This window comes from Lepidochelys kempii, chromosome 5 (genome assembly GCF_965140265.1).
Source record: "Lepidochelys kempii isolate rLepKem1 chromosome 5, rLepKem1.hap2, whole genome shotgun sequence".
Taxonomy (NCBI): Eukaryota; Metazoa; Chordata; order Testudines; family Cheloniidae; genus Lepidochelys; species Lepidochelys kempii.
Window position 1 is genome coordinate 125,821,828 of NC_133260.1, and position 15,559 is coordinate 125,837,386.

At 40.6% G+C, this 15,559-nt stretch overlaps 1 protein-coding gene across 4 annotated transcripts in view; it reads right to left on the reverse strand.

The window, feature by feature from the left end:
• The window catches only part of ZCCHC7 (zinc finger CCHC-type containing 7), a 163,703-nt gene that overhangs the window by 43,263 nt on the left and 104,881 nt on the right, over nucleotides 1-15,559 (reverse strand). For all 4 annotated transcript variants that reach the window (XM_073345741.1, XM_073345738.1, XM_073345740.1 and 1 more), the window contains 3 exons: nucleotides 15,039-15,082; nucleotides 13,349-13,471; nucleotides 11,386-11,556 (listed from right to left, as the gene is read on the reverse strand). In XM_073345741.1, the coding sequence (XP_073201842.1) occupies nucleotides 11,386-11,556; nucleotides 13,349-13,471; nucleotides 15,039-15,082 (338 nt within the window). The remainder of the gene's footprint in view (nucleotides 1-11,385; nucleotides 11,557-13,348; nucleotides 13,472-15,038; nucleotides 15,083-15,559) is intronic.

The window sequence follows — 15,559 nt, forward strand, 5'->3', positions numbered from 1 at the left end:
ACACCAGAGCGTTAAGCTACAGTTATCTATTTACATATACTTTTGCTTTTTGAGGAAAACAGCTGAATAAATAGTGTGGGAGGCACACATCTATTATACATGAAATCAATACAAGGCTGGAGGCTGTAGCATGGCCAAAGAGTTGGAGCAAGGGACTAACAGGCAAGAGATAGGGGTCTATACTCTCTGCTAACTCAAGGGGTGACCTTGAGCAAACCATGGACTTTCTGTGGACTAGTTTCCCCATCTGTAAAAGGAAAAATGGGACCTTATTTGTGCATTTTATTTCTAGAAACCTCCGTGTCAGAAAGTCTTCGCTGAGGGATGCTCCCAGCCGCCACAGCAACTGAGAGTTAGACCAGATCTTTGGCTCTGAGCCTGGGGCTTAGGGTCAGCCCGCAGGAATGACTCTCAAGAATGACAGCATTGTTCAGTTTTGGAAACTGATTGTATAACAGTCAACAAGTGTTAAACAAACTGTTTGCAGTAGATCTGACAAGAAATTTAGGGATTTCCTAGGTGAACACACTTTCCCCTTTCAAATTACTTAACAAGCACGTGATAGCCAGAATGTCTGTGGACGTAATGCAAACTTCCAAAGGAGGGTCAGACTCATTGACATGGAATATTTTAGAAGTAAAATTCATATGTAAGAATTTTTCCTCCCCTTCCCTCCACATCAGTCTGAAGTTCAATCAGAAAACAATTTATCATTCCGGGGGGGAGGAAGGGGGCAAGAAATCAACTGAATTATGTAGAAATTGGAAGGGAAAGTAAGGGGTTATTGGGGCATCACACTTTGTACCACCCACGTACCAAGTATGGCATCTGCAGGGGTGTGGATATTTGTTATAGAGTGCTTTGAGAAAAGTGTGTGTGTGTGTGGGGGGGGGATCACATAGCAACCTTGCAGATCTCACCATAGATGGTGCACAGTTTCTTAGAGTGAGCAGCAATAAGCTTAGGAGCTGTACCTGAGGCTTTGAATGCCTCTGCTATATACATCTTTTATCCCTTGTATGCCCCTTTTACTTCCCTAGGATGTTTGGATTCAGACAAATCTTCTGAGAAAGATTATGGTGACCTTCAGAAAGGAGGACTGGTCATTTTCAAGAACTGCTATGCCCTGGTAGAATATGTATAACTGAGGTTCCAAAGAGTGCATGCCACACTCTGAAATCCCTAAGGCTGAGGACGTGGCATGTAGGCAAGAGATTTCCAGTGAGAAAAGGTCTTCCAGTGAGAACACATGCTGATTGCAAAGACTAGATGGGTGGTTTATGTGGACCTGTAGTACACAGTTGAAGATCATGTCAAGAATCTGAGTATTAATGGAGCACTGATGATAGTGGTGGTCCTGAGGAACCTATTTTGTGAGAGTGATTAGAGATTCTCCAGGGTTTGTTACAGCGCAATATACTTACAGTTGCAGACTTGTCTTTCTGAAGTGTTAGCAAGGAGCCATAGACAAGCCTCCTTGTAGAAATGCTAGAGTGTCCTTTACTTTAAGCTGACTTTGCTCCAAGATGTCTTTTGGGTGCCGATATTTGAATCTCATCCAAGTGATTTGTAGTCATCATCTGTCCATCTGCTCCAAGATGCTAGGAGAGAGTTTATCACCTTATTCAAATATCTGAGTTCCCTACTGCTCAGTTTTCGCAGCATTGGATTTTGGTGCAGGGTTTGCTCCTGTTGGTATATGTTCTTTTGTGTTGGGATCTTGAGATTCCACTTACGGCTAAAGCAGGCCTGAGGACTGAGACCCAAGAGCTATTGAGAAGGTAACCAAACTCACTAGCCTGTTTGTTTGCAAATTATTTAACATCTTCACACTTGCATGGAGGAGGAGGCCCTGAAGCCACTTCTGAACTTAGGTGTCCAGATTTCCCACTTTTAAGTGTGTCTTCCTCATGTAGTATCTTTCGGTTTTCCAACTGGACCTGGATACCAACAGGTTCATCAGGACTTCCAACCTGTTTTGTAAAAAGAAAAGGAGTACTTGTGGCACCTTAGAGACTACTCTAACCAATTTATTTGAGCATAAGCTTCTGTGAGCTATAGCTCACTTCATGAAGTGAGCCGTAGCTCACGAAAGCTTATGCTCAAATAAATTGGTTAGTCTCTTAGGTGCTACAAGTACTCCTTTTCTTTTTGCGAATACAGACTAACACAGCTGCTATTCTGAAACCTGCTTTGTGATGCTCTGCAAAAATGGCTGGTCCTGACTACATCCCTTCAGGTCTAAGTGCGTCCTGCACAGCTAGTCAATTCTGACTTTTCTTTTCCTTTGATGTGTAGTATCCGGAGGGACAAAACGAGAGCTTCTGCCCCGGACATGATCCAGGCTTCCATGAGAAGTGCTGAAGATTTCTGCTTTCTTATCAAAGAGGGATTGCCCTTCAAACCCTCCTCAGAAAAGGAAAACATTTTTGGAGTCCAGCAATTTTGAGAACAACTTAGAAGACAACGAAAAAAAGAAAAGGAAAATATTTAGTTGTTTTTTTAATCCTGTAAAAAAACTCTGCTACAAAAGGAGGCCTGATGTCTGCCATCTGTATTGGTGTGAAGATCCAGAATTCTGGAGAGCTCTTCCTGAGGGGTGGTTTAAACCCACACACAGAAGAAAAGTTGTGGTCTGCCTCCAGTTGCTGTTGATAGAAGGAACACCACACGGTGAAGATTGACACAGAGTGGACAAAGGATAGAGATAATAATGGTTACACCATTTTGTAAAGTTCTTTGAGATCTTTGGATAAAGAAAGGGACTAGGGCAAAAGCCCTATAATCTCTCTCAAAGAAAGCTACCAACTGGGGATGATGGTAGATATCAGGGCGCTAGGAATACCCGATCACTCTGCCTTTCAAAAGGAATTGCCAGTAGCAACAGCACATTGTGTTACCCAAGAAACCAGAAGCTTTTTTAATTTGGAAAGGTTTAGCTAGTAGAGAAGCTGTGGTCTAAAGTATGCCAAAATCTAAACTCTGAAGTTTCAGAATGGCCATCTACATTATAAGAATGGAACAGTCTATTTTTTAAATCGTAGTATGATTGACTGTTGCTCTGAAGTGCTCTGACATAAATGGTCCCTAAAAGATATTTTCCTACCCTATTTGAGGAATTTTCTTGTTCTTCCACAATTCTACTGTTAGAATAATGAATATGTGCTGAAATACTATCTGTACTAGATGTGAACAGGTTACTTGATGGAAAACTGAAAAATATGTTTTTAAGTTTCATGTACGTTTTCATTCTGAAATATTGGAAATGTAGGTGTAAGATAGATTTTTTTGAACAGACCTAATTTTTATTCTCTCCCTAAATCATCCACATTCTCTTCATTCTCATCTGATTCTTTTCTACACCTTATATCAGTTGTGGGCAAACTTTTTGGCTCGAGGGCCACATCAGGGTTGCAAAATGGTACGGAGGGCCAGGTAGGGAAGGCTGTGCCTCCGCAAACAGCCTAGCCCCTGCTCCCTATCTGCCCACTCCCACTTCCCGCCCCCTGACTGCCCCCCTCAAAACCTCCGCCCCATCCAACCCACCCTGCTCCTTGTCCCCTGACCACTCCCTCCCGGGACCCCCCGCCCCTAACCGCCCCCCCGGAACCCCACCCCCTATCCAACCACCCCTGCTCCCTGTCCCCTGACTGCCCCGCCCCCTATCCACACCCCTGCCCCCTGACAGGCTTCCCGGGACCCCGACCGATGCAACCCCCCCCCCACTCCTTGTCCCCTGACAGCCCCCTCACGGGACCCCTTTCCCTAACTGCCCCCCCCCAGGACTCCACCCCATTCAACCCCCCCCCGCTCCCCTTCCCCCCCTCCCGGGATTCCCCAAACCCCCAGGACCCCACCCCCTATCCAACGCCCCCTTCTCCCTGTCTCCTGACCACCCCCCACCCCGAACCTCCACCCCATCCAACCACCCCGTTCCCTGACTGTCTCCCTGGACCTCCTGCCCCTTATCCAACCCCTCCCCCACCCCCTTACCATGCTGCTCAGAGCGGCAGGACAGGCTTATTGGAAAGCTTGGGAGGTGCGCGGGTGCAAGCCATGCTGCCCATGTGGCAGCATAACTACGGGGGAGGGAGGACAGCAGGGGAGGGGTCGGGGGCTCAGGGGCTGGGCAGAACGGTACTGTGGGCTGGATGTGGCCCACCTCTGCCTTATATTGTACCTCTCAGAATAATACAGAACAGCCTCTTATTTCTTATCTTTCCTTAATTCCATATCTTGTCTCACTCTCTACTACCTCTGAGTGTCATTACTGTATCACTCACCTCTTTCTACACACATCAAGACTAGATGCTTTCCTAAAAGATATGCTCTAGTTCAAACAGGAATTAATTCAGGGGAATTCTTATGGCCTGTGTTATGCAGGAGGTCAGACTAGACTGTCACTGAGGTCCCCCTTTTGGCCCTATAATCTATGAATCTATATTATTTAGGTCCTTCCCAAGTACTTTTCTCCACTGTCATAAACAACCACATCCGAAGTGTATCATCATGGTGTATCGCCCTCTAGTTGTGATCTTGTAGCTCTATCCCACTGCTCTACTTCTACATTCATGTCAGATTAGTTTCAATTTCAATTATTTTAACAACCTCTCTTATTCTACCCCAAGCTTTCATAGTGTGCATCAGAACATTTTAGAACATGTTTGATAATCAAATATGTTATAGCAATACATTTATGACATCAGAGATAACGTTCTTTGTTTCAGAGGGATTATACTTTTGCCATAACAATTCATTCTAGAGTAAAAACTGACAAAAATCTTTCATCCAGTAAGGAACACTTCAAAAACAATTATGTCTAGTGTTATAACGCATGAGATTAAAAAAAATGTTTCCCAGTTTGTGGCTATTTTGAACTCTCAAAATGAGTTTAATTAAAATTTACCTGAATATTCAACTCAATAGCTATCTTTTTTTAAAGATTTTAACTACTGTTTAGTACCCATAGTTGTATATACCAGTATAAATTTATGATATTTGGGAATGGATCCAATATTATTAGCAATTTATCATAGAACTACAACACTGTACACAAGATATACACAAACTCCTATTAGCAGTAACAGGACTTTTGGGCATATGTATCAAGTGCAGAAAAGACCCTATTTATTTTAAACAAATGTCTTAACTATCCATTAAAAAAAAAGAGGGGGGAGTTGTGTACTGAACTTTGGATGTAAATAATGACAAAAGGTTGGTGTGCTAACTGAGAAAAATAAGTACCTTCAAACCTGGAGCCAAACTCTGTCTTCAGATGTGTATGCACGACTCCTCCTGAAATCAAAGATAACCCCAAGCCCTAACCAGCTATAACCTGGAGTTCTTACCTGAAGCTCATCTACCCATCCGAGATCAGCGTGATTTATGCTTTTCTACATGTTGCTGGTTTGCTTCACAACAGCCTTATTTAATCATAGTTCTCTATATCCAACATATATTGTGGTATACCACATTAACTGGGCAACCATAAAACTTTATGCTAAATTACAGGATAGTGGTTCAGGATAGCGACTGTATCAGCTCATTTCCCCTATCCAATTATTTTCACTCTCTGTAAGGTCCTTTTAAATTGTAAAGAGCAAGGAACTTGAATCAAATTAGATAGTTGTTTAGATGAACAAAATACGTGCAGGAAAAAACTCTCACATTTTGAACTCTTTGTAAATTGTTCCCCCAACCACCAATGAAGACTTTAAAATCTATTTCATCACTTTGTTACTGTGAGATTTTGCATGGCAAGGTTGAGTGAAACCATGCGTACAGACATTTATACCCTGTGCAACCCAAATGTTACAATTCCATCAGATAAAGCACTGTTGAGATCAGTAGCAACATTCCACCTCAAGCTGCTAGTGTCTACAATGATTACAGAATAAAAGAGCAAAGGAGTGAATTTTAGTTGGATTATTTGGCAGCCTGTGCATATTACCCACACTCATTGTTGTGCCTATGTTACACGGAGTCCCTAAAATATTACTTGAGAGTTGTTGAGAAAGTACGGTGATGCTAGAGTGTCTCAAAGAAAAGATCACCAGAATTTTTTTAACACGGGCAAAACAATGTATTTTCCCCTAGATTCATTCTAGGGAACAATTCTGGCTAACATTTTCCAAAAAATATCTAGCCTAAGCCAGACATGTGGCATGGAAAATTTCAGTCCAAATGACTGAAGTCTGGCAAAGCTATAAGCAACTGAAAACAGGGTCTTGTAATGGGAAGTGTCAGGCAAACCTTAATAACAGGGAGCACTACCAGGTCCAACTATAATTCTCTTGTGTATACAGGCAGGGACTATTAACCTTTTTAGCTACAGCATTGCAACAGGAATCCATGTTCAGCTGGTTAGCCACCCTGCTCCTTAAGTCTCTTTTGTGGACAGTACACTGTGAATTGCAGGGAGTTATTACATTGTTACTGCACCTCCTAGCTTTCACTGTTTATTTCTGGTAAGCATGTCCACTATATGAAACAAACTTATTTTTCTATTCCAGCATTGAGCAGCTGTAATGCTGACAGACCCTGGTTGTCGTCGGGCGGAATGGAACCTCAGTGCATGAGCCTCTACTGCATGAGCTAAAAGCCAACTGGCTGTTCGCTACAGCTGCAACCCCTCCCTGCCTCCCTCTCTCCTCAGTGCCACTAGATGGGACAGAACACCATACCCAGGAGGTGTGTGGGTTACACAGTCACTAATTTTTTTGTATGTGCATGATGTGATTATGTTGCACCGAGTTAATTTTTAACTCAATTTTAACTTTTTATTCACTATTTCTATTGTGAAAAACTGTTTTGTTGTAGAATATATATTTAGAAGCCCAATACATAACTCTGTTTCTACATTACCACCAGAACTTAGTCTTCTAGTGGTATGTTCTTAAATACATTCTGCTTTTGTATGTCTTTGTGATTAGGGCTGAGAGATACACACTCCTTATGCTGTATACTTTTGCATCATGGTGTGGTTGTCTTGATGTTTATTTGCAAACAAGTCTCATCTTGGTCATTGGTTTAGACTTGTATACTGTCTGTGTGTCTTGGGTTATAGGTCTAATTAAATGACCTCTCCCCTGGTTTGCAAACACTTTCACTTCAGAAGGACAATTTTCAATAAACTTGCAAATATCCTTTGAAAGATCAAGTCGTTTTCTTGCAACTATCCGCTTTGACCCATTATACCACTAATAATTTGGCCTCCAAACAGTTCACCTGTTAGGTGTCCAAATTCACATGACTTAGCTTTATTACACTGATCTGTAATATAATGGTCAGTGGTTCACCTGGCCACTAGTTGCCCCTATTCTTGGGCTACACTGATGACATCTTCATTATCTGGACCTATGGAAAAGAAGCCCTTGAGGAATTTCACCAAGATTTCAACAAGTTCCATCCCATCATCAACCTCAGCCTGGACCAGTCCACACAAGAGATCCACTTCCTGACACTACAGTGCTAATAAGCGATGGTCACATAAACACCACCCTATACCAGAAACCTACTGACCACTATACTTACCTACATGCCTCCAGCTTTCATCCAGACCACACCACACAATCCATTGTCTACAGCCAAGCTCTACGATACAACCACATTTGCTCCAACCCCTCAGACAGAGATAAACACCTACAAGATCTCTATCAAGCATTCTTACAACTACATTACCCACCTGCTGAAGTGAAGAAACAGATTGACAGAGCCAGAAGAGTACCCAGAAGTTACCTACTACAGGATAGGCCCAACAAAGAAAATAACAGAATGTCACTAGCCATCACCTTCAGCCCTCAACTAAAACCTCTCCAACGCATCATCAAGGATCTACAACCTATCCTGAAGGACGATCCATCACTCTCACAGATCTTGGGAGACAGGCCAGTCCTTGCTTACAGACAGCCCCCCAACCTGAAGCAAATACTCACCAGCAACCACACACCATACAACAGAACCACTAACCCAGGAACCTATCCTTGCAACAAAGCCCATTGCCAACTGTGTCCACATATCTATTCAGGGGACACCATCATAGGGCCTAATCACATCAGCCACACTATTAGAGGCTCGTTCACCTGCACATCTACCAATGTGATATATGCCATCATGTGCTAGCAATGCCCCTCTGCCATGTACATTGGCCAAACTGGACGGTCTCTACGTAAAAGAAAAAATGGACACAGATCAGACGTCAAGAATTATAACATTCAAAAACCAGTCGGAGAACACTTCAATCTCTCTGGTCACTCGATTACAGACTTAAAAGTGGCAATTCTTCAACAAAAAGACTTCAAAAACAGACTCCAACGAGAGACTGCTGAATTGGAATTAATTTGCAAACTGGACACCATTAACTTAGGCTTGAATAAAGACTGGGAGTGGATGGGTCATTACACAAAGTAAAACTATTTCACCATGTTTATCCCCCCCCCGCCCCCCCAAACTGTTCCTCTCACGTTCTTGTTAACTGCTGGAAATGGCCCACCTTGATTATCACTACAAAAGGTTTCCCCCCCTCCTGCAGGTAATAGCTCACCTTAAGTGATCGTTCTCATTACAGTGTGTATGGTAACACCCATTGTTTCATGTTCTCTGTGTATATAAAATCTCCCCACTGTATTTTCCACTGTATGCATCCAATGAAGTGAGCTGTCGCTCACGAAAGCTTATGCTCAAATAAATTTGTTAGTCTCTGAGGTTCCACAAGTCCTCCTTTTCTTTTTGCGGATACAGACTAACACAGCTGCTACTCTGAAACCTGTACAGAAAATGTGCCTTTGCCCAAGTGACATTCTTGACTGGATCCTCAGTATTCTTGTAACTTTTGAATTGCTCTGTGTAGCAGTTTGCATCTCCCAATGTGCTCCCACAAACTTATTAATTTCTTTGACTCTTGATAGTTGATGTTGGATAACGATTTGCCTGCTAATATATACAGACTGAATGCTTTAACTTATTAAAAAAATGTAAACTAATTATCGATCCCACAAACACACTTTTATTTAAGGTTGTATATCCTCAAAAATATGCACATAATAGCATTGTGTATATGTTTTTATTGAGGGGTTTTTTTTCCAGTCAACAAAATATATGGAAAAAACTCCACTGCTTTGCTGCCTGGCCTGGAACCTGATGCTGACAAATGCCTGGTAGGGTGATAAAATGAACAGTACATCTTTTACAAGAATCTCTTTATCTGGACTGTGACTATGTTGAAGAAGGGGGGCATTTTCATAAGCTCATTTGACAAGAGAGATCTGCAAGGTCAACGGGGAATGGCTTGAGATACTTTGGTTACAGAAAAAGGATGGTTAAGATTTCAGAAATTTATGTTTTATGAGGTGAGGTATGGAGTTCAATATTTGTTCTACGTACCTTTTCCCTCTCTATCTTGTGACATGGAGGTAACACGGTGTAATGGATATTCATCGATTCCAAGGCCTAAAAGGAGCTTTGTCTGACCTCCTGTATAACACAGGCCAGAAAACGTCCCCAAATAATTCCCAGAGCAGCTCTGTTAGAAAAACATCCCATCTTGATTTTAAAATGGTCAGTTATAGAGAATCCACCACAACCCTTGGCAAGTTGTTCCAACGGTTAATTACTATCAAAAATGTCTGCCTTATTTTCAGTCTGAATTTGTCTGGTTTTACTTCAAACCACTGGATCATGCTATACCTTTCTCTGTTAGACTGAAGAGCCCATTATTAAATATTATTATATTATTAAATATTCCCTATGTAGGTACTTATAGACTGTAATCAAGTCACTCCTTAACCTTCTCTTTGTTAAGATAGAAGGAAGGGGTTGATTGGCAATGCTGATCAGACTGTACACCCCAATTGGTATGAGTAGTGTTGATCTACACAGCAACAGTGCAATTCTGAATGACACTGATGAAAATGACAGACACTGAAAGATGGATTTAGTATAGCTCTTACTAATATATTGTAAGGATTAAGATAAAGATATCAATAGATTTCAGAAATATTTCTCTCCTTACACTATACTGTTAATTTGATAGTTGAATGATACAAGACAGACTGACTGTTCAGTCTCTTTATAATTTTTCTCCCACACCATATACAGTATGCTTTTCTGGGGAGGAGCACACAATTCACCTTGTTTGTCACCATCTTCCCTCTTTCACGTTTCGTATAAAAGTTAACAGGTGACTGTGGCAGAAATTCAAACCTGCACACAATAGCTAATTATATATCCACAACTGAAAAGCATGAAAAGTGTAAACTGAGTCATTCAAATAAACTGTTTCTAAACATCTTCCTTTAACATTACTATTCTACTGTTAGATAACATTTCTATTTAGCTGTATTTACATGGGAAAAACCTGTATTATGTGCTTTTACCTGGCTCAGGTACACTTGTCATATGAAATGCCTAAGGTAATGTACATACCAAACCAAGATATAGACTAACTTAAGTTTCTACTGATGCTTTTATAACAACATAGGAATATGGAGCAGTATCAGAACACCACACTGCTATTTATTGGCTTTGGGTGGGTAGAAGCTGTCCTCTGCATCTTTGCTGGAGCACTTGGGACTTCTGATGTCCCCTCATTTTAAGCCACCATCACTGATGAGGACCCATGTATTTTCCCCAGTCTTCTGGTTGAGTACAACTGGATGAAATTCCAGTGAGAGCCCCTCACTACCTCTCTCAGCATGGACATTAGTACCCCCAAATTCCTCCCAGTCTATGGAACAAAAGCCCGGAGAACTGTCATAATCTATTGAGCATTGAATAGTATACATCTATACACACCCACCCACGCAGAAATTGAACATATATTTGCATTCCCCTGTCCTGATGCCTGTTCTGACTTAAATTGAAATGTCTTGCTTATTGCATTTTTACAGCTTTTTTGAAAATTGTTTTCTAAAAATGAAATCAAACTCAGCAAAACGATCTGTGCTCCACCAGTTCAATTTTCAAATCTTTATATCCAAAGTGTGAAAGAATAACACACAATACCTTCACATACCTTCCATGGGGCTAAATGATGCTTCCGTGGGCTTTTCTCACCACACTTGCTGCACAGATATATTTTAGGAAGAAAAACATTTCTGTGAGCAAGTAATGTTTGTACGAACGGAACTGGAACTTAGATTGGCATCACAGCAAAAAGAAGGGCTTCCGTTGCCACATTTTGCTAAATTCTGGCCTCAGTCCCCACGGAAACTATGATGCTATATAGACAGATACTCAAATATATTTTTATGTATGTATAAATGTATGCCCACTGTATTATAGAAGGGTAAAAACAGATACGGCTGGTTAGAGCATCTAGTTTTACCCTGCATAACATTTATTGACCAAGGTGGACAAGGGCTAATGATCGCTAAATGTTCTACTCACATCAGCATAATGGCCTTTCATATCACAGCGGTTACAATGTTTACGCCAATGAGCTCTCTCAAGGCACTCCCTAGAGCAGTGTCCAGGCAAACAGCAGTTTAAACAAAACCGTGCTGGGCAGGTATTTTGTAGGTGATCTCTCTCTGCACACAGGCAACAAGGGGGAATTTTCTGTGGAGAAAGACAGAAAGAAGGATCTTAGGTGAAAACATTTCAACTGTTTAAAGTAAAAAATAATAACTGGAGAAACACAAACCAAAATGAGCACAAACTCCTACAAATTATAATGTTCATAATTATGTATTCTCAGTTGGGTAGTAAGATTATAGTGTTTCTTCAAGAAATTCTGGTGATGTTGTACAACAACAAGAGAAATACAAGCTAACATTGTAATTCCATATACAGTACTTTCTGGTCCTTGTTTCTTCTCAAGTTTAATGAATTACTGCATACATTTGCGCTACTTTCAACGAATCAACAACAATCATGCTGAGAGGAAAGGAACATTTTGATTAGAGACAAACTTTTCATACCTGAAAACTGTAATTTGGGATACTGTATTAAAAAATGAAAAAGCGGTCTCTCTTAGTTACATGCTGTGTGATATGTAACACAATGGACTCTTAACGAATCACCTCTTTATCTATGCCATGAAAGTGAATGATCATACTTTTGAGATTCACACGTATGCGGACTAGTGCATTCATGGAGTTATAAAATCAAACTATTGAAAGCCTATTCTGAAGCTGTGTCCATTCAAAGCCAACTTCCCCAATGACTGAGTCTGCTATTCGAGGCTAAAATGGCCACTGGATAGGAATTACTGATACTCAGTCACTGAGAAACCGGTTTTACATAGACACATCCATAGACTTGGAATAGGAAGCAGTCTCAGACGGTGTAGGCTTTGCAAAATTTGCATAGCTTTTACAGTCTTTTCTGTTGGGATTGGTAAAGTCACGCTCAGTAGAGACTGCAGCCATTTCTACATAATACTTTACATAGTAGGTGTTTTTCAAAAAAACTGAAGATGAATATTTCAGGTAAAAACTTTCCCTGTTTGTTTTGTAGAAATTTGAGCTGCTTTGAGGTCACATATAATTTCATATTTTCTATGATGGCAAAGGGCGGTAAATGATCTTTAAAATAATTCTTTGCCAGGGCAATAGGTGCTAAGTCTAGATGCTGTTCCTTCTTTCATTTCCTATAAATTGTTTCTCTTTACTTTATTTCTTTTTCTCTGAGAGTCTGTACAATATGAAACAGTTAAAAAATGTAAACTATTCTTTTAGGATCTCAACAATATGTCCTTACATTGTACTTACCTTTATTTTCTCTGTATTCATTTGTAATTGTGAGAGATTTTAACGTCATACAAAAAAAATCTTAACACAGCCTTTTTTAACTTTGTAAATTAAATTAGTCTTCTCCAAGAGGCCTTATTGTCAAATTTCAGCCTGAAACAAACTTTTAAGCCAAATGACAAGCTCTTGAAATAGGGTGGCTCAGAGCAGGCTCTCTCACCCTGGATGTCTCTTTTCAAGCAGTCCTCACACTTGCATACGTAAATTCACCACACTGCACTTTATTTACAGTGTCTTACGTCGCCCCACCACAAGGCTTTTCTTGTATGTCACTGTAAACCTCTAGGCACTGAGTTGAGGTGGGGGAGAGAGGTCTCACCTCTCTCAGATCCTGAGCTTCTTTGCCTCTCCCCTTCCCCTTCCCTTCTCCCCCTCTTCGCCCCCCCCCCACGCAACAGTCCCCAGCTGATGAGCTGGATTCCCTTGTTAACTGGTTAATCACCCGGTCCGAATCAATTTATCTCCCAATCTGGACCACACGGGGATGTTTATAAACTTCACAGCGTGATGGACCAGCCCTAGGACAACCCAAAAGAGTGTTAACTAGTAACCACAGAACAAGTGGCAGCCTCTAAAATAAATTAAAATATTGCATTTACCTTTGGAGTAGGACAGTTTTTGGACAAATGACCCCGTTTATCACAATTTCTACAAGTAACATTTTTGTCTGTTGCATAGTATCTGTTGGTGCGTCTCAGGGGTGCATAATTACCAATTTGTGCCTAAGGAAACAACAAGAAAAAAAGATGTATCTATTATTTGGGCTTTTGTGGTGTAGTGCTTTGCTGAATTGTATTTTTGTAGCGGTCAGTGCTGGTAAGTTCAGTTTGAAATCTAATATTGTACTCGTACATTTGTCAACCATTTAGCGCTGGATAGTTCTGCTCTCTTAAACTTTGCCCTAATTGTGTCTAAATGACTGGCTGCTAAATCTCAGGCAGTTTTGTCTTTTTTTTTTCCAGAGTAAAACAAAAGAATAATTAAAAAGGTTTGTCTTCTTTCGAAAATCTCAGTGAGGCTCAATTGGCTCTCTCATTCCAGGATGAACTGTAGTTCCCCCCAGATTGCACATGCAGCTAACATGAATTACAAATACAAGTCACCATACAACATGGGTTGACACATTCCTCAGAAGAAATATAATGCTGTAGGGAGATCAATTAAAACTGCATTTTGCACCATGACAAATTACAGTGAACCTGCAAAACACACAACTGTGACCTCACATGTTATCTCCACAGAAGCAGAGGAAGTTGATAATTCTCTCTCTTGCTCCTGAAGATTTATTTAGAACTAGTAAACATCCGTTTTTTTTTTTTTTTTTTAAAACAGACAGAAGGACAGGTGCAGCTGTCACAAGCCAAGCTGAAAGATTGAGGGCCCCTGCATATGGAATAGGGTTGCCAATTTGTGTTGGACTTATTCCTAGAGGTGTCATCACATGACATAATCTTTAACTAAAGATTAATCTTTAATTTCTGGAGACTCCAGGACAACCATGGGTTGGTAACTCTAATATGGAAGCATTATTATTGGTAACCATGGGTTGGTAACTCTAATATGGAAGCATTATTGAACCTTACTGGAGCTGGTTATGAGACAGAGTGAGAGGGACCCTCAAGAGTACACCATGCTCCTCTTAGATAGCCTGAGGCTACTAGGATTAACTTTCTTCCAGACCCTCCAGAAGGAGGGGTGTGTGTGTGTAGAGTAAGACAAGAAGAAGTCCCACCAAATGATAAAGGCATCATATCCAAGTGCAGCAAGAAGTTGAAGAGTCTGGTTCTGCTTCAGAGAGCTACTGAAGTCTCATGGATATCTTTAAGAAAAATTAATAATTCTGCTCACACCTTTACTCTATTTTTTTTTATTTTCTGTTTATATAGGGATACCTGTGTGAATAAAAGAATTTTTTATTTTTTAAGAATTCATCTCTTTTTTCTGCTTATTCCACATCTGATATCTTAATGTTCTGTTTCTGACATCACAGTTGGAAGCTGTGGGAAATGATTATGATGTTAAGAAAGAATTATTACTTCAAATTGAAAATAAGGAGCAGGATAGATGAACTCTTAAAAAGCAATTATCCTCTTTTCATGTAAACCAGTCTTACCAATAAAGAATGGAGAGAGAGAGACACACACACATACATGATATATAAGAATGTTTTCTAAGTATATCGTTCACAAGGGATCAGAGAGTTTATAATAAGGGGTTTCATCATAAGGTTATGCCCCATCTTTTAAAAACAACCTACAGTATTTGGAATAATTTATTAGGCTATATTACCTCTAGGTCTTTATCACTGATGGACCAGTCCACTCCATCTTCTCCTGCAAAACAGATATATTGTGAAATATATTAATGCACTGAAAGTTATTTTGTAAATTCAACCACAGGTGATTTCTATGTAGTCACTGAAAGGAGACAAGACCAGACCTGTTTTTAAAAGCACATCATTGGCGAATCTAGTTTCAGCGAAGGGACACTACCAATCTGTTTGGCTCCAAATTTGACCTACCTTATAATTAATGTGTGCTCTTTATCGTGTGTGTTTTGTTAAACAAGCCATCAACTAGGGAAGAACTCCCCATGTGGTAAGTGGCATAGGCCCTGAAGTACTGCACTGCTGGTTACACAAATTACATTTAACTGCTGTCTGTCATGGCATACAGAACCCTTAGAAAGTCCACAGTCACCCTCATGGTCCTCTAAGATCTCAGAGACACAAGGTGGGTGAGATAATATCTTTCATTGGACCAACTTCCGTTGGTGAGCGGCACAGGGCATGTCTACACTACAGACTTAAT